Genomic DNA, 20226 nt, shown 5'->3' with positions numbered 1-20226 from the left:
TGAGAGTGAAAGTTGATGAAAGCACATGTATGTCTAACAAATTAAGGAATTTATTATAAAAAGAATTCATAGAGAAACTTCTTCATACTTCTTTTGGAATTTGTAAACCCGTGCATTATGATTTATTATGTGGTGATACATTATTATTAAGTGCCCTGTAAGCCTGTATGAGAGGACAACAAAAAGATGCAGGAGACTCAATTGAAATCCAGCTAAAATGATCAATCGCCTTTGATCAAAGAAAAAGATGAGTAGGCATAAGAATAATCACGTAATTTACCTTCACATCGTGGTAATGGGTGATTCCAGTTCCTGCTAATTCCATGCAAACATGTGAGCGAGGCTTCTCCAATCAGAGAGTATCCGGGCAGACACTCAAACGACACCGTCATCCCAACACTGAAATCTGTGCCAATCACGATGCCATTTCGAAACGGTCGAGGGTCTGGGCAACTCTGGAGCTGGTAGGCTGCAGAGATAATAACATAAATTATTCAAGAAAAAAATCAACGAGGCAGAAACGATTTGTTAATTTAGTCCTGTAATGTGCAACTCATGACTACGAGCCACAGTATGAACTGCAGCTTCAACTGTGAACAGTCAGTTGGTTGAAAAAACTAAAATCAAGCAAAATAAATATATACAGCAAATCGATCCTTTCTAACTCTGCATAATGAATCATCGTTCAGCACAAAAAAAGTGGAACAGGATACAGCCAACCATACAACCATACGAAGCTCAAAGGAGAATTACTCTCAGTTAGTGTTGCTGGTAAATTGTATACATTTCAGATTACATGTTAATAGTGTAATCTGAGTATCCTAAAGTACCCTGAATGTGTTTAAAAAAGGAAAAAATCTTAATCATCCTATTTAAAAGCTGCTTGTCCAAAAAGTTAGTTAAAAAACACTCATCATCTTTGTGACTTGTTTTGCTGTCAAGTCATTATTAACAGGCATGTCAGTGACAGCCAAGGTAAGCGTCTCATCTGTTATGATTGACAGCTTCGATACCATCAGTCCCGCCTCTCCTTGATTCTGGTTGGTTAATGAGAGAGAGAAGCGACACTGGCGAGAGCACTACTTTTCTCCATGTTAAACTATTTCCACCCAAGAGCGTCAGTACGAGGGAATAAAGCTCAGAGCTGAGGGTGATTTTTGCACGCCGATGAGCTTCATAGGCTGTTTGCGGAGACAAATGCTAAATGATCTTTACTTTGTAATTAAAGGATAAGTTAATTTAAAAGAAAAAATGACTACTGTAACTCTGTATTCCTCTGGCTTGCTTAAAAAAATCTGCAATCTTCAGCTAGAATTTAAAATTGTCACAGAAAAAAAAGAAAGATGTGGCCATCCTGCATCAAAAAAGATAGTTCTCGTTTTTAACACGATGCCAAAATATTCTCAAATCACATCCGCCAGCTTGAAGTTAAAACATAATTGTTGCATAATTGTCCGCAGCCGGTGCTACAATAGCCAGGGCTTGGAAGGAAAACATGTCACTGAGACAGACAAACACTGGGAGAAATAATGGTAATGGGTAAAATGAAATTGAGGGTATTCATATTTTCCCCGTTTTAAAACACTGTGGCAGTGCTGCTGTCAAGAGATAAAAGGTATTATTCATCAGCCACTGTAATATTCACATTAATGGAATTAGGCGAAACATATTTAGGCTATCTACAAGATTTGTCATAATAAATATAAGACTACTCAAACCATTTTAGTGCCAGACAGAATAAATATAAAACTCCTCTCATCATTGAAATTAATCCAAATTGAGGACCTGCATGCACCCAGTAATCTTTTTGGCAAGCTGCTTCTGTAGTCAAGAAACATTTTTATCCCAGTAGATGAATTCGTTGTTACGGTAATCGCTCCTGAGAAATCAAGTCACAGTGAGACAGTTGTTTCCACGTCGGCAACAGTCGTGGTCTGCTCTTGTTGTCTCTCTTAGGAAATGATCGCTGTAAACAAGATGTCGGAGAGGTGCTTTTAGAAGCAACGTTTACCTTGATACGTGATGTGGAACCCGGGTTTGTTCTGTGAATAGTCACTGTGGAAAAAAAAGCTGGTTTGGTGGGTGGTGCTGAACAGAGGTTTGGGCATGACTGGGCCGCTGAATCGGTCAATGACAGAGCCCGTCTCCAGCGTTCCGCTACGGATCTCCAAGTAATCGTGGATTGCTTCAGTGGAGAAGTTCAAAAATTGGAGATGGATGCCTGGGAAAGAAAAAAGCAATACGACGCGTGACGTTATACGGATAAAGTCTCTTGAAAAATACTTGCACTTTATCTCATCACCAAAACCAAAAGCAAACAGAGAAACAAGAAAGAAGTGCTACAGACAGAGAAAACAGATTCTCACACAAACTCAAAGAAAACACTTGTTTTAAACTCTACTCAAAAGTTGACAGTGTTTCTTACCAAAGCCGACAGGTAAGTTCACCATCCATGTGCAGTCTAATCCACTGGGGTAGTTGCCGGGGTAACCAGGACTTAGAATCACTCCACTTACATCTGTCATAGACCCACCACAATGGGCTATACACCCAAACACACACATAAATAACACAGAAAGAAGGAAAAAAGGAAAAGAGTGTTTCAGCGTTGAAAGCAACACATCAAAAGCAGGAGGCTGACCTCACAGGAGGAAGCAAACATGCTTCTCTTTTCAAAAGACACCGCTACTGACTCGAGATTTTATATCTATAACCTGATATTTTGCAAGTTTAAATAAAAAGTTGACTTTAATTAATGCACACGCTAAACATGTTAGCGTTGTTTGAGCTGAAATGTGTCCAGGGCTTGTTTGTGCAGACTTTGCCTCTGTGCATGTTGACGCTTTGGTTCGCTCTGCATGTTTATGGCAGGGTCTGATTTAGCTTTATGTCAGTAGTATTTTGCACAGAATACCAAATAATCAGCTCATCACAGGAGAGTAAATTGATCAAACAGCTTATTTCCCAGAGAGCCAGTGAAGGCGGTGGAGGCTGATTGCATCATTTCTGCAGCACTGAAGTTTTGCATGTTTCCCAGCACATCCAGGCTTGAATGCATATGTGTATGTGTGTGTGGATGGGTGTAATGTTGAGGAAACACCTACCGATACACAGCGGTACAGGATAGTTCCATCTCCTAACAGGTCCGGGCATACAGGTTATATGGGCATTGCCCTAAAATGATAAAAGCAACCACAATCTTTTCTTAGAAACGACTAAAGAAATCCCTGCCAGTGACTGCACTGATTTAAACATGCTGTTTTACATTTTTTCCATTAATCACTGTGCATTTACATTAATAGTACAGATCTGTATATTAAGCAGAACTTGACAGAATACTGTACAAAAATTGGGCAGACCACACCAGAGACATGCATTATTCAGGAGTTATGTAAACCACATCAGAGTTGTATGTTTAGCAAGAGCTGTGTAAACCACTTGAGAGTGGGGTTTCCTTTTGACTCTTTTAAATAATTTTTGGTTTATGCAGCCAGTGGATAAAAAGAATGAATGGTGGCAAAGCTGAACATGCTTTTACATTAAAAAACCTAGATATCTGGAAATCAGTTTGCATTAAACAACTAGCAGTATTTGTGATTTATGTTCATCTGCCACTTAATATGAAAAGAAGGACCAACGTGTGGATTTTTTACCTGAAGAGAGTATCCTTGTTCGCACGAAAATTGCACAACATCCCCCACCATGAACCTGTCTCCTTGTCTAATTCCATAGTTTGGAGTCTGAGGTTCTGGACATGACTCCAGACCAATAGCTAATAAGAAAAAATAACATGATTATTTGGAAATACTGCATGCCTCTGATAAAAATGCTTTAAAGATATAGATGTACCTGTATATTCCAGGTGAAATCCAGCAGCTGAGACACTAATATCAGAGCTGAAGCTGAGATAGAGGTTGTTAGATGTACTATTCAGGAGAGGGGGGATAGTAGTGCCTGAAAGCAGGGAGAAAAGGAGAAGAGGAACAGAGGGCCATGATCACATTTTTTTCCTCATTTTTCAACTAAGGCCTTTAAAGCACATGATCTTAGTTATCTGACAGCAAAGGAGGCAACAAAGGCCTCCCAAACCTACATTTTTACTTTTTTTTTGTTAGTGAAGTGCTCTCGAAGGAGGGAGAAGGGAATTACTTTTATTTGAGACATCTGTTTTATTTGAAACCACTTTTCAAATGTTGGTTTGACCTACTTAGCGTGGCAGGGGAGAGTACAAAGTTAAAAAAGAAAATGGGGATGCAATACTGAAGCAAAGCTGGCACAGCACGTCAGTATAATCACGACCCTTCAAAATAACGTATTAGATGATCTTTTATGCAAAGGAATATGAGCATACTCCAGTCTCCTTATTAGCAGAAATGCCATTTATTTTTCTTGGCATGCTTCAAGATGCAACAGTGGTAACAACATTTCCTGATATAAGCTACTTGTGGATTTATATTTCGCAATCACCACTTCAGAATAAAAAAAGGCTCGATTTGCATTGTGTTGTGCTCGCTGGCAGGTGTGCCAGAAACAGAGACAGATCAGCAGTGAAACGGGTCAGTAGATGTTATTGGTTGCCTGTTGTGAGGGAAAATAATTAGCACATTGCTGAATAGTCTGCAGCCCCCCTGTTGTTGTTTTTACATTATCATTCATTATCATGACGGAAAATAAAAAGTGCTTTTTCCCCATAATAATAATTCCTGATTGATGCCAAAATAATTAACTGCATTGATTTAACTATCGCAGTTATTTGAGGATGGATGACAGTATTAATTAAGAGTTGTAATTAACCCTAATAAAAAAAAGATCCATCTCTTCCCTACAAAGATTTATTCATTAATTATATTTTTACATGAAATCCAGATAGAATAATGTTATTCTAATTGTGTTCCATATAATCTCTAAACTAGCTTACTATAAAGATGTCAAGTCCTCTCATAGATTATTTAATACAACTAGGAGGTACCCAGATGACTTTGCTTCCCTAAAAGCAGTATAGGTTTCCTGAGGAGATTATGACTTCTCCTTTGGGCAGTGGTCTGAATTATATGAAAAAGTAAATCTGGAATACAGGTTAAATCCAAACTGAACAGACATTTTGGTTGGACATGAGGTGCTGGGAAATTGTAGGGAATTTCCATTTTATGGCTTAGTCACACTAGAGAGAAAAATAGGACAGCAACCTTCTTGCAGGTACGAAAAACTGGTACTTGCCCAGGGATTGCACTGAAAATGCATTTCTTTGCACTTGCAAGTGGTTCCTTCAAAGAATCGTCACCCAGAGTTTGAGAATGTTGCATCCAAAACTTGGTGGCCACTTCTGATTGCACAGGTCATCTGGTGGAGCGCAACCTGTGTGGTCTGACTCAGATGCCATTTATCTGTTTGTTACAGAAGTCTCAACTCAGCTGCTGACTGGTTGTATTCTGCTTATGTTCCTATATAAATGTCACTCTGGATTTAATCATTGTTATTCTTAATCTCTGGCTCTCCTCCACACCCTAACTTTGTCTTGTCTTCCTCCCCTCACCTCTAACCAGTGCGCCTCCCTGAGCTTGGCTATTCCAAAGGTTTCTTCCAGTTAAAAGGGAGTTTTTCCTTCCCACTCTCAGCAAAGCACTTTATTATTGAAGGGTCTTTACCTTAAAACATGCCTTGAGAAAACTGTTGTTGTGATTTGGTGCTATATAAGTAAATATAAATTGAAATGAACTGAATAAAATGCGGGTTGTTGTGCACCTGTGTCATTCTGCAGTTAAATCGCTGTCCTCCAGCAACTGCGTCACTATTTGTGGGGCAATTTCTGAATTTCTGTTTTGAAACTATGAGGTTCTGTCAGGACCCTGAATGTAAGCAGTGACTGGGAATTTTTTTTTTAACGCAGGATGTCTGCGAATAACTTACACAGCTTATTGCTTTCTTGTCTTTCTGTCCATTTTGACACAACTGACAGCAAGTGTTCGCAGAGCTGGTCCCCGTGTTTAAAGCAGCCATTTTAAAAGCAACAAGATCGCAAGTTCATTGGACACAGTTACAATAATTTGACGTTTTGCAGTCTCTAGCCACAGTTTCCTCTGGTATGCATGTAGCATGAGGCAATGTAGAGCAGCTGCATTGGACCCGCTTACTGTTTCAGGTAATTATATGGCAGGTACAAGTGAAAATCAACAATTTTGTATAAAACACAAATACTGAGAGCAATAAGTTTGTAAATCCTCCTGAGAACTGAGGAAAAGGGAATTTTCCCATTGAACTTCTTGTGTGATTTCCTTCCTCTTTGCCGCTAAAAGAAGCCACCCAAACACATGAGATATCAATGGAAAGCCCAGTGTGCCCTCTATTTAGCACATCAGGACTTAGTAGCAGCTTAAATAAGTCAAAAGATATAGACCAAAAACAAATATCCAACACAGAGGAGTTCTGCAAGCCCCAAAAACAGATTTATGACTCACATAACACTGTTGCTTTTCACTGAAGCAGAAAAACAAATATCATCATTTAGACAAGATAAGAAAATCATTAGTGCAGAAAAGTTATCTTAAAGGTTTCGCTAACAACACAGTGCAGTAAATTTTGGGACCAATAACAAATATGAATAATTCCACTAATACTGAGTTTGACAGATCATCTTTACTCCTAACGGGAAATTTGGCTGTAAGAGGATCAATTAGTTTTGCAAAAGATATTTTTTACATATCTTTCAAAGGAGATTTTTGACACAGGCCTTACTGGGTATGTAACTCAGCTCCTGCTGAGACGCTAAATGCATCCAGCTTAACTCAAATTGCAGGGAGCCACATGAGCAGATTTCACATTTTATTTATTTAACTGTCAAGACTGGCTGTGATCAGCCTAAAATACAATCCACTTCTTATTGTTTAGTTATCAGTGGAATGAAAAGCTTCCTGAAATTATCTGAAGCATTTGATAAACAGCATAACAATCTCTAATTGAAAACTCAATTGCTTGGTATCAGACTTACTTCCATAAGAGCAGTATAAACCTTAATATATAATGCCTTAGTAATCATTTCCCAGCCCACTATAGATCTTCAATGATGCAAAACTGGGAATCAGAAATAGGTTGTTTGATGGTTACTGGTGTACTGTGCTAGAAAATGCAGTATTGTTATCCACTAAATATATACAAATTCAATAAATCTCACACAAGATGGACTGCACTCCTTTTAGACTAAATAGCGTAACTGTGGGCTCTCGTGCATGTACCTTGTACATTATTGTAATCTTAAATTCCCATATTTTCTTCGAGTATGTCACTTCTAGTGCATTTAATATTGAACTATTCCCAGCACTATAGAGTTCTACTTGAGTAACACCATAAAAAAATGATGGAAAAAAGTTTACCAGAGTAGCTTCCCAGTCTTGGTGCATGGTTGTCAGCACCGTCGTAAAAATCCAAAGAGTCCCAGTTATGCTCAGTGGCAAAACTCACGACTTGTATCTGGAGAGAGAGAAAAAAAGAAAACACAAGTGATTCTTAGATTTTTTTTGTCTGTCTTTAGTAAAATTCCCCAGATTGCTATGAAACTGCATTTGGTACAATGTTCAACAGTTTATTAAGCTTAAATTGACAGAATTAAAACCCACACATACTGTTTTTAATCTAAATGTTTCACAAAACAATCTATTGAGACGGAGCAGCTTCAAAAACAATTATCATTCTACTTTTAAATCAAAGGCTGGAAGGAAAGGAATCAAAGGGATATACAAACACTTTGAGGTGCCTGTCATTTCAAGGGACTGCACCTTGTGTAAAAGGCATCTTTGCCTTTGTATTTGTCCGTGATAGCAGTTTAGCTTACATGCAATCAGGCCTTATCTTTCATGATTAGATCCTATCTAGTTATCTCTGGATGGCCCCTCTCTCAGAAACCATCCATCCATTCATCCTTCTAATAATATCTTATCTTCCCTGAGATCCTGCCTGCTCAGCTTTTAAGCCAATGATACATAGGTCAGCCAGGAAGCAGCATGTGACAGTTACTACCTGTATTCCAGCTCCTTCTGGGACAGAGACCTTCCAAACACAATTCTGGTTGTTGTCATATGGCTCTGGGTAGCCAGGCGACAGGATAGTCCCGCGGCGAGAGGTCAATACGCCCCCACAGGGAACTGGGAGAGAGAGGAGTGAGTGCACAGAGCATAGTAGAGGAGAAAGGAGAGAAAAAAACCAGAGGTTAAACAACACTTTGTAGACAAATTACAGGAAAGCAAGACAAAGTGAGCCATTCCAACCATGCCCTTAACAGAAAGAGATACCAAAGAGCCTATCTGGATAACATATATGACTAGAGTGCATATGGATTGCAGTTGTTTGTATTTGTTTTAAATTGTTTTTCAGTTATGAGCGTCTACTGTGCAATCATGCTGATACTGCATTCAGAAATAGATAAACAAACTCTTCTGTCCTGTGTCTGATTTTCAGATTCATATTTACCTATACATGTTGGCAAAGTGTCATTCCATTGCGCCAGGTTGTCCGGTACACTCTCACAGCGAATGGCAGTAGAGCCATGCAATGTGTAACCGGGGTTGCACTCAAATTGCACCAAGGCGCCGACTGCAAAGTCATTACCAAGACGTTTCCCGAAGCGTGGCTCGGGGACTGAACTGCACTGGGTGGAGCTAGTCCGGGGTACAGCTAAAGGAGAAAAAAAAGAAAGTGCCCCAGTGAATAAACTGAAGTGTATCACTGTCACTGCATATGGGAAACATGTTTAAAATTTCAAATTAAAATTTTCTTTAAATAAATGTAACAAAGGGCGAGAAAACGCATACTCAAGATGATGTGTACAATCAAAATGTTCTGTTTAACTGAAAAAGTAGCAAACAATGCAGTAATGCATGGTAATAAATGCATAGTAATAAAAAAAATGCTCATCATTATAATAGAAATGGCAATAATAATATCAATAATGACCTTGGTAGACAAAATGAAATCCCTTAGCGGTTTCTGGTCCAACTGTGGTGAACTTTATTGTAATCTGGTTTCCTGAACTCAGAGGGAGAGATTCACCTAGAGATGAAGTGGAAGCAACAACACGTTATGAGGCTGAGGTTGAGTGACTGTCATCTGTTCAACTATCCACAATTAAAATCAACCATCCTTACCAGAGTGTGACCCAGAGAGAGAAGACAGGAGCGTGTTTTGTTGAGTGGGTCCGTCATAGATCTCCACCACGTCATTAAGAGACGTCTGGAACAACACAAACTGGCCGAAGAGAACTGGAGGTAAAAATGGGGGAGAAAAGAGAGAAAGAGATGAATTAACTGCAACTGAATGGCAGCAACTTATTATTCCATGCCACTGTCTGCTGCTGACCTTCCAATGATAAAATTAACCTGTAATACCTAATTTAAATGTTATTAAGCTGCAGTGTCACCTTCTATTTGAGGCCAACTATTGGTATAAAATTATATAACACTTATTAGTCAAAACGCTACCTTGCCTTCATCATGCTGTAGTCAACACCACCACCCCGCCACCCACACCCTTCTCCTCATCAATTGGCAACAGTGTATCAGTGTTGTCAGCTAGCGGGAGATGCTAATCTTGCAAAGACCGACTTGGATTTGGTAACGTACGCTAGCAGAGCAAGACGCTTTTCTGTCCTTTCTTCTGTATTGCAAGTTTGAGTGAAAGCCATATAACAAAGGCGGTAACCTGTCAACTCTGAAGTGCCACTCACACACTGAAACTGATCCAATCACGTTTCCTTGCGAAGAACACCTGCAGGGACTTGGCAATTAATGACATGCTACCGCTGGAAGACAGATGTGTAGGAAAGGAGGAAGGAAATACACCCAATACTTCCATACAGTAACAAAAGATTAAATTTCAGAGTGCAGCTGTACGGGCAGGTAGCATTAGACAGTCCCGGAGGTATTTTCTCAAACAGGTACAATTTGCTCTGTCTCGAATGATCACTGTACCATCAAACCAATCATTAGTAACCTGAAGATGTAAATTGGTAGGTGTAGTTTTATTGTTCGAAGCACATGTCCTATCTAAAAAAAAAGTCCTCTGGGATAAATTACACCGATCTGGAGCTTTCTCTTCCACTCACTGCACACATGCACATATATATCACCTCCACACCCCGCCTTGCTCTCACTTTGGCCCCAAAGGCTGAGGTGTTAAGGATTAAATCTGAACATTGCCAAGGATATGCTGGTATAAGAAGGTCACTGGTCAATTTATACAAGGCTGCCTCTCTCTGAGGATCTCTTTTAAGGTTTCAGTCACATTTTGCGGAAACATAGCTCTGGCTCACCCATGATCCTCTGTGCTTTCGTGAAAATTCTCATGTTGTTTTATTGACAAGCAAAGCAGGATGGAAACGATGGATTTTCAGTCGCCACCGAATTTTTCCCACAGTCAAAAAGGGGATTAAAACAAATCATTAAGAAAGCGTTTAGCTTTATATGGTAAACTACCCTCTTATTGTCATGTTTTATTGGCATGTCATGGTTTCTGCCTGCCTGCAGACATCGCTGCCCACTATGTAAGGATTTTTAGGAAATCAGAGCGATTAGTTTCCCTCATTCCTTGCTGTGATATTGACATACTGCACAGCAGGCGGAGGAGTTCACACCTGAAACTGTTTCAAAATACAGTACACATTCGTCAACATTTGCACACAGATTCATGAATTTATAAAGTATGATGGTACACAGGGAATAGCTAACACACCTCAGCGGTACTAATAAAAAAGCCCACACAAAGTCACAGACATTCACAGACACAAAGGAATTAATGATCACAGCAGTGTTGTCCTTTGCTATGTTAACCTCATCGCTCTCTGTTAGAGAAACGCCTCTGCATGTAAAATCATATAGACCCTAGAGATCGGGTCAGCCATCTAGTTCTTAGAGTCCACCAAAGTCTGAACTGATCCACTGAATTTAAAATCAGGTGATTTTAAATGTTTGACTGTTCATTTGAAAGGTCTCTTTACTTCCTAACATCAGTTGGAGAGAAAACTGGGCGCTGATCCCTGTGGAGCTCCCGTGCCTACTGATGAGTTGCCTGAGTGGGTGTCCTCTGCCATGTAATCATCCAACAGGAGGTATAGCATCTCCAACGGGACATATGCCCAGGGTTTTCCCTACGTGCTGGTAAAACTGAAAGAGGCATTTGCACGAAGGGAGAAACCTCATTGACCATTAACCAGCCGAGTTTTTTTCGATTCCTACATCTCTGATCGCCTGACAGTTCAAACAGCAGGACTGCTGCAACCTCCAGCCTGGACCATTCAATTGCTGTAATTAAAAACAAGATATTTTACACAAGAATGACAGCTGCTTAAAAATTATGGGCAGTGCTGCAACTTAACAAAACAATCTGTCTTTTCACTCTGTGTGGGAGTTTTGGGAAGGCTCTCTCTGTGTGTCTTATACAACACGCAGACCAACCAAATGTTAGCTCCTCTCACTCAGAATTTCTACATGGAGGTGAAAATCCAAAAGCGCAAAATTTATGAGACATCAACCATCCATGGCCTTAGGGAGAGCTGAGATTTATTCATAACACCACCAGGGCATAATTGGACATAACCCACCAATTACTGATTGTTTATTAAAGCTTAATTCACATTCAATGAGCAAATAGTTCTAATAATCAGTCAACAATGTTGTTCATTTATGATGTTGTAACTGATATTGTAGGCACAAATATAAGTTGTCCATCTCCACATTGATGGCATTCTTAGTTCGACAACACAAATCTAACTTAGTGTCCACTTGCAGGCTCTCTCCAGAGCTGTTAAATACAGTGATGCTCCACTCACACGTGTAGATTAGAGTCGCACTAGAATACATTAAAATGCAATTCTGTATTCAGCTTGAATTTTGAGTGATATGAATATACCAAAATATTCCAGACAAAACTCCTAACAGCTGTGGCAAAAATAAGGAATTATTTACAGGTTATTTTCCAGCAGAAGCCTTTTACCCCCCCCCCCTAATGATCACCCTCTCAGCACAGCCTCACTGTAACATGAAGAATCTGCTATAATATTCATATCCTTATTTATGTCTGGCTTTGAGACCACCACTCAAATGTGGCAGTCTCATCTCTAAATGTCACTACAATTATGAAACTCAGGCCTAGAGACAAATTAATGGCTAGAAAGCACATTTTTTATCACTTGTAATATAACTGATGTTTCTGCGTGTTTTCAAAACACTGAGGAAGCTTTTCAGAGGGCGCCACAAGATTCCCGCAATAAATCTGAAAAGATTTAATGCTGCTCTTTTTTTTCAGCGTAAAAAAAAAAGCAATACAATAATTATTTGAAAAGAAACTTGTGGCCACATGTTTAACTTTCAAAGCTGAACACAGCTGCATGTCTGTACTACGATGTACTGCATAGGTTGTTGAGCTCACCAAACTCTCTTGGTACGGATATAGAGTAGATGCAGGTCTGTCCGGAGGTGTAGTTTCTCGGGAAATTTGGAGATAAAACAGTCCCTTCTGATCCCGTAGAACGACTTCCGCACGGGGCTGGAGATTCAGACGTGTGCACAAACAGATAGCAGTGACAATGAATTCCATACAAGTAAATTCTACTTAAATAGAGTGAGTGACATATATGTTTTTTTTTTTTACCTTGACAGCTAGGTAATGCCCTGTTCCATCCAGGTCTGCCATCATCACCCATACTGCATGTCAGAGTAGAATAACCCTGTAAACAGACAAAAAGGAAAATGTAAGAAAACCAGTCCACGTAACTAATTAACCAGCCAACCAACACCATTTAAAAATTTCTACCCGCCCAGCCATTCAACAAACCAATGAACAATCCATCCAGCAACCTAAGAAACAGCTACTCAAATCCCAAAATCCCAAATTCAGTCAACCCCTCAGTCATCCAAGTGGCTGTACCTGCAGTACATATCCTGCTTCACAGTAGAAGGTGACCGTCGAGCCCAGCTTATAATCAGATCCCAGCCTGGTCCCATTCAGAACCACACCTGGGTCGAAACAAGATTCCCTCAGCTTGGCTAGATGGAGTAAAGAAAAAACAAGTGTGAGTTAGAGAGAACATGAGGCAAAGGAAAAGTGACAGGCACACATGAATAATAGGGCAAATTAATAATAACTAAGTCTCTTGCAATAATCAAATGAGGCAGGCATTCCGTTGGCCTTTGTAACAGTCTGTTTGACTTAGCTGTCTTTGCCAAGATGGAGCAAGAACGATAACTTCATCTTTTTGTGTGCTACATGAACCTTGTAAATTATGGCCTTGGCCCCCCTCCCAAAAGATTAGTGGCCACCAGCATCAACTTAAGACTTAATTTCTCAGTCCATGCAAAGTCAGTGTTGACTCTTTTGTGCAAATGAATCAAACTCACACCTCCTTGACAGACTATTTCAACAGACACTGATTCAACGGGCACTTTATGCAGAGAGCAATAATTCTCTTTCATCCTGAATTTAGCATGGTACACATGTATATACACCAACGTGTGAGTGGTCTTAGTGTGAGGTAAAAGAAAATATTGTTGTTATATTCTGCTGAAATTGTGTCATCATGAGTTTCTATTATGTTTACTGTGGAAATCTTGAAGTAATTTCCCAAATGGCTTTCTTTAAGAAAAACACAAATGACAGAAAACAACATCAAGCAGAGGTGATTTAAAGATTCGAAATTATTTTTCAACAATCAATGGCTATAAAAAAAACCTTGCGGTTGAAATGTTTCAACTTTCCTTGTTTGTATCCTTAAAACAGAAAAGAACATAATAACTTAAGACTGACTCTCATGTAGTGGCCATATATATAGTGATATATAGTTAGGTAAATGTACTGTAGTGTGCCACTTCCATTTTTGTATATTTTTCTATGAAAATTGGATATTGGTGCATGAAAACATGGAAACACGGTTTGTACGATTCTAACAAGCTTGAAAGTCAAATTTTGACGTGACCCCAACTATTCTTCAACACAGCCCCGAATCTCGTAGGGAAGCTTTTGTCACGGTCCTGGGTCTTATGACCCAGTGTTTTGAGTTTTAGTTCATTTTGATGTTTATAGTTTATGTTAAGCCCTTCAGGTTTTCTAAGTTCATTTGTTACCATGCCTAGGTGATTTTAGTTCTTATTAATTCCCCCTCGTGTTTCCAACCCATGTTAAGTCTCCCCTGCTCTTCATGTGTTTCATGTCTGTGTCTTACGTTGTCAAGTTCTGGTTGTCATGTCTGCGTTTCATTATGTTTCCTGTTTTATTTTGGAAGGAGTCGTGTGTTCTTGGTTCTTTGTATTTAGCTTCACTGCTCCTGTCATTAGGTTCATGTTAGTCAGCTGTTTCCTCATGTGTCTCCACTTCCCCTGATCACCTCATGTGTGTATTTAAGTCCTCTGTTTTTGCATGTCATTTGTCAGGTCGTCTGCTCATCCATACCCTCACTTCAGCATTCTATGTCAGTTCACCCCGTTTAAGGTTTTTCATGTTTAGCTTTAGTTCACCCAGTTTAGGCTATGGTTTAGTGTTCACCTGTGTCCTGCTGTTTGTACTCCCCTTTTGCTGGCCTCAATAAACGGCTTATTTTCTGTTAAATCTACGCCACGTTCAGTTTATGGAGTTGCATTTGAGTCCTTTTTGCCAACACCTACAGTCTGCCCTCGCCAGACTGTGACAGCTTTCTTGTAATTTCTTTGAGTTGTTCTGAGGAATCCCATATGGAAAAGAAATAGTAAAAACTTATATGTGATTACTCATGAAAATGGCCACTTTCATGAGTAAATCATATAAGGCTTACATGATTTACTCATGAAAGTGGCACTTTCTCATTACTTTCATACATTGTTTTAGTAAGTATCCAAAACATACAAGTTTCATTATATAATTTTTCAAGGGATCTTATATCTGTTTTCACTCTTGTATGCTTTTCATACAAGTTTCACACAAGACAGATACAAACTTTACAAGATTTATATATATCTTTTCCATATGGGATAGTACTCTTGAAGGACACCTGCCTTCTGCAGGTGTTGTCAAACTTTTGTTCTCTCCAAGATTTTCCCACTCTGCCTCAATATTGTTGAGGTCTGAGCTCTGGGGAGGCCAACCCATGGCTGAAATGCAGCTCCAAACCATGACATAACCTCCACTGTGTTTTACAGATGACTCTAGGCACTCACTGTTGTATCTTTTTTCTTAGCCTGTCAGCACACATTGATGCAAATCAAAAATTCACAATAAGACCTGTTGCCACTGATTTTCAGTGTAGGTCTGACATACGCTTGACAGCCACCCTTCCACTGAGACCATTTCTGATCATGCTTTGGCCAGTAGGAGACAGACTGAAGGGCCAGATGCATCTCTCAGGTTCTGTTTCAGGCCTTTGTCCACTTTCCTCAATTTTTAAGGACACAATACAAGACATGTCAAGTTTTCATCAAACAGCCCTTTGAGAATCACCTAGCTGGTGCAAAAATACTATTTTATGCCTGTCAAACTATGTTATCTTTGACATTTTTCATAGATTTACCTAAATAAAAGTAAAATACAAAGAAATGAGAGGTGACCCAAGACTATTGCACGGTATTATAAACTATTAAATGTTGCAGGAAAAAAATGCACTCCTTTCTCTTCTTTAAATGTGATTATACTTCAAATTTCTTTGCCTATTAAACTTTATCAAAATTTGCCTGTGTTATTAATATGACCTCTGTGAGAATGCAAAGTGTAGTTTTAGGTGCTGCCTGATTCAGTAAGAATTCAATTTAAATGAGAGATGTGGTACAGTTAGCAGACCATTATACCTTTGTATTCCAGGTGAAATCCAGTGTAAGAAACCGATCCATCACTACGGAACGCTAAAAGCATTGTATTTGAACTGCTCTCTATCCGCTCTGGGAGTTTGCTGTCCTGGAAGCTACCAATGAGCGGACTGTTGCTATCCGGACCGTCGTAGATGTACAGGAAATCATAGTTTGGCTCAATGTTGAAACTAAAGGTAGAGGAAGACAGAGACAAACAAGGAAGAGAAAGAAAGTCAACAAAAATTCAAGGACAAAGTATCTACCATGAATTCAGTGGTTTTTAGAGTTGTTTTGTTTGTGATTCGTACCACAAAGCAAGCACAGCTTTTGAAAGTGGTGAAAGCTCAATAGATTTCCAAAGCACATAAATGCAAAAGTTCCCACTTCTTGAAAAAAAGTCATAATTTTACATGGTTTTCAATCTTGCACAAAGCAAAAACGAGGTTGATTATTTCACTTTACTCTCGTTTACCTGCAGGAAAAATACCCTAAAAATTGTAATTTTCACCAACCCATTACAAAAGAGTCTTTTGGTCTGTTGCTCCAACACTTTGTCCAAATTGAAATGATTGCCAGAAAATTTAGTATTAGAACTTACTGCCAGCAAAAAAGGATATCCAGGTTTTCAGTCTTCAAATGGAGCCAGCTCAGCTTGGACAGGCTTTTAGTCTACTGTCATTCCATTTCACATTTCACTCGGCAGTAACATTTGTCTAGTAAAGAGGTTTTAAAAAGCTCAATCGAGCTGAACTGGAAAGTAGCATTGTAGGTTACCTGATGAAGGCCAGTGACAGGACGTAGTCTGGGTTGACAGCAATGAGCCAGTCACAATCTTTTGAGTGAGGGTAAGGATGCGGGTAGTTCGGAGAGAGTATAAATCCATTGGAGCCTGTTAGATTTCCTCCACAAGGAGCTAAAGTGGGAACACAGGTCAAGATTGACATTCATTTTGACAAAGCCTTGAAATGTCATAACATTTAAATATTCTCTCAAGCTCAACCATACAGAAAAAAAAACAAAACCCTTTGTGTACCATGCAACAGAGTGTGGAGAAAACTGCTACTGAATGAAAAGCTTCATTAAATAGCAGAAGAATGAAAATATGTGAATAGAATAAAGCGTGCCCTTTTTATACAGCTCTCCTTTAAGTCAAAGACACATGTGTCCTTGAGTGAGACAATACCTCCAGCTGTATATGCAGTACATTTATTGTGCGTCCCTATAGAATATATGAAAGTTGGAGTGTTCACCTATGCAGACAGGTGGGCTGGGCTGCCAGTAGTATCTGTTATCCACTTGTATACAGGTTATTTTGTCGTCCCCCTGGAGCTCGTATCCTGGGTCACACTGAAAGGACACTGAATCCCCCGGCTCACGGCCATCTCCACTACGACTGCCATTCATCGGTACTCCTGGGTCCCTGCAGGCTGTAGCTACTGAGCCTGGACAGATAGGGGATAGGAACAAAGCAGGGAATAGAGGAGAAAGAGGGGAACAATTACAGAAAACTGTGTCACACCAGGTATCTAATGCTTTAACCCAACGCATAAAAACAGCACCACTTCCACTAACTAATGGGTCCTACGTAAGTTAATTTTGTTCCAGTTAGGTGAAGGTCTTTGAAGCAGCATAATTATATAGCTTTTTATTCCCTTTATTATTGATGGAACTACCCATTGAAGAGCATAGACACAACAACAGTAGTCTAAATGATACCTATCTGTTATATTTGATATCTTTCTGGTTAGATTTAATTTCATCACTTACTAGAAAACTGTATGGCAAATCCAGACTTGCTGATGTAAAAGTCAGTCTCAAACTGAACCGTCACTGTGTTCAGGGTCGAGTGGATTCCTTCAGGGAGCAGAGACCCACTGAGCTCTGCCAAAGACATTTCATTCTCAGGTGGCCCATCCCAAACCTTCAGCATGTCATGGCTGGCTTCAGTGTCAAAGGCCAGAAACTGGAGGCTGTAAAATAAGAATAAAGTTTAATTAAAGCAAGAATATGTTTCACTTCACACATGAGTTTACACTATGCTTAACGTATCGATCAAAAGCCTTAATGCGATCATCTGTACCTCACAATATTTCCCGAGTCCACCTCGATGGTCCAGGTGCAGCGAAGGTTATTGTCGTATGGGAAAGGGTATCCGGGGGAAAGGATCCTCCCTGACGACTCACCCTTAAAACGACCCCCACACTCCGCTACAGGGATAAATAACGTCACACACACTTATTTTAAAACAAACTGTAAACATCTCTTTGATTATCGCCTTTGTGACAACATTACAAATCACCGCGGCCCAACCGATGGCCAGTTGATGTGTGTGTATGTGCGCTGTCACAAGCCAACCATTTATCTGTCTGTGGCAATTGTTTGTCAAGGCAATCAGATCCAGTAGGTGCACCTCAGAGGCCACTGATTAAACGATCACCAAGGAGACAAATGGATAAAGAAAGAAGCTAACTCTTATCCGCTGAGTCTCTCTGCCTTTCTCACTCTATATCACACGCAGGAGATGAAGAGAAGAGGAGAAAAGAGGAGGAAGAAGACACAAAGTGCTGATCTTGCATTCTTCCCTAAAGAAATCACAGCACATTATATAACAGAAAATAATTCCCCCTTCTCTCTTTGTCTCTCTCGGTTATATATTTTCACAATCTTCATCCACTCTCTGCTTTTCCTCCCTCTCCATGTTCCCCCTCCCTCAGGCTCTCCTCCCTTCATCACTGGAATATATTATCTCGGGTAATCTGAGCGATATTAAGAGTTTGGAAGGAAAAAAGACGGAGAAAGAGAGAGGGAGAGGGAAAGAGGGAGAGAAAAGGAGAGAACCAAGGGGGTAAAGAAGGAAAACCTGTGAGTAATAAGAAGAAGAAATATAATATTAAGACTGGAGGTTAGATGAGGTCACAGCGTGTCACTGTTAAAATATAAAGTCAGAGCATTTCAGCCAGTAGTTTTATGAGTCTTTCATTATTGATAGTGTGAAGGAGGGAGACTTATTAGTCTGAATCCAAAATCAGAAAGTTCAGAGGCAGCAGTGAAGGGAAAAAAAATGGTCCTAAAACACTGGACTGGCTGTTATGCTTATAGCTCCCATGCAAAGCAGCAACAGCAGCCATTCTATTTGTCACTTTAAATAAGCCTAACATTTGTTTGGGTTTAATTAGAGGATGCAATCATTCAACCATGTGCTAACTGGAAGGAATAACAACACATCCGAATTAAGTTCAAATAATATTCAAATCACAGCGTTTTAGGTATTTCATTCCAGTACACTGATAAATATGTGAGTGTGTGTTTATTTTCCAAGCGAGAGAAGCCCGAAACTGCACAGCCAGTGAAAGACTACGGTCGACTTCTCGATATCAATACTTCGGACGGTCGCTTTGCATCAGTTTGAAACCTTGGAAAATGAATTAAAAAGGCGACGATGGCATAATTGAGTATTAAGCAATGTGTCGATACTAAGTGGGGAGTTTGCTCCACAGAATGCTTTTAAACAAAGCCAAATCAAATTGAATAAAATGAGTTTATGAAGAAATTCTCAACAGAGTGTTTGTCGCTTAGCTCTTCGTGTGCTGAGAGTTGCCTGGAGGTTATGGTCGTGTCCAAATTCATGGGCTACATTCTCCCGAGGACCCGGCCTTCGCGGTCTACGTGGGCCGGGTCCTCAGAAGATCGGGTAGGCCGGAAGTAAACGGCCGTGAAATTGGACGGTCTAGCCTTCTGATTAGCGTCACCGCTGTCTCGGTGGAGTTTAATAAACTCAGCCGTCTGCTCCTTGCTGTCTAAAATATAACAGGACACTGGAGTAAACTCTCGGCCATCTCACACTTCTGTTTAATCAGTTTTCTGTTTGACGTTTAGTCAGCTGTGTAAAAACCAAGGAGGAACCCACCCGGGGGATTAATAAAGTTTTATTTTATCTAATTTAATAACTTTAATCTCAGCCAAACCGATTTACTCACGAACAAACAAAACACTGAAAAAAGCCCAACAATAACATTTTTAGGTTGTCTAAGTGACTTATATATTACGTTTGTCACGGCCGGGCGGGTTACACACAGTAATTCGGCGTGCCCGTGTGGCGTGTTGGCTAGACCCAAGCGCGGCGAAGGCTAGCGGTGGGTTTGGAGCAGGCACGCAGTTATTCTAGTAACGATCAGTGCACGAAGCGTGGCTTCGGAACGGTCGTTACCGACAGAGAGCGAGCGGAGCCGGGAAGAGAAAAAGGATTGAAGGGATAATCACTCACGGTTGCTGAATCAGGCGGAGACTGACGTCGGCAGAGTTTCGGAGCTCCTGACACGAAGAGAATGATGTCTGGCGTCTCTCTTTTAACCCCGGCCCCGTGATCAGCTGATCACAGCTGATCACCGGCTGACAACGTTTAACCCGAGCAGCGAAAGTCCGCGGTGATCTGAAA

At 40.1% G+C, this 20226-nt stretch overlaps 1 protein-coding gene across 1 annotated transcript in view; it reads right to left on the bottom strand.

The window, feature by feature from the left end:
- The window catches only part of csmd3b (CUB and Sushi multiple domains 3b), a 433532-nt gene that overhangs the window by 52581 nt on the left and 360725 nt on the right, over positions 1–20226 (bottom strand). Inside the window, exons 26-44 of the mRNA XM_085346113.1 lie at positions 17872–17998; positions 17559–17761; positions 17042–17233; positions 16566–16704; positions 15792–15979; positions 12910–13028; positions 12634–12709; positions 12412–12528; positions 9135–9248; positions 8944–9039; positions 8461–8664; positions 8011–8135; positions 7368–7464; positions 3850–3954; positions 3654–3772; positions 3105–3174; positions 2426–2542; positions 2012–2221; positions 281–469 (exon numbers count right to left, since the gene is read on the bottom strand). Of these exons, the coding sequence (XP_085202239.1) occupies positions 281–469; positions 2012–2221; positions 2426–2542; positions 3105–3174; positions 3654–3772; positions 3850–3954; positions 7368–7464; positions 8011–8135; positions 8461–8664; positions 8944–9039; positions 9135–9248; positions 12412–12528; positions 12634–12709; positions 12910–13028; positions 15792–15979; positions 16566–16704; positions 17042–17233; positions 17559–17761; positions 17872–17998 (2607 nt within the window). The remainder of the gene's footprint in view (positions 1–280; positions 470–2011; positions 2222–2425; positions 2543–3104; positions 3175–3653; positions 3773–3849; positions 3955–7367; positions 7465–8010; positions 8136–8460; positions 8665–8943; positions 9040–9134; positions 9249–12411; positions 12529–12633; positions 12710–12909; positions 13029–15791; positions 15980–16565; positions 16705–17041; positions 17234–17558; positions 17762–17871; positions 17999–20226) is intronic.

Source organism: Diplotaxodon limnothrissa, linkage group LG22 (assembly GCF_057381915.1).
Source record: "Diplotaxodon limnothrissa isolate DT_005_m linkage group LG22, D_limnothrissa_male_GT1.1, whole genome shotgun sequence".
In the NCBI taxonomy this organism is placed as follows: Eukaryota; Metazoa; Chordata; class Actinopteri; order Cichliformes; family Cichlidae; genus Diplotaxodon; species Diplotaxodon limnothrissa.
The sequence above is the reverse complement of the archived record's forward strand: the minus strand, read 5'-3'. Positions and strand labels throughout refer to the sequence as shown.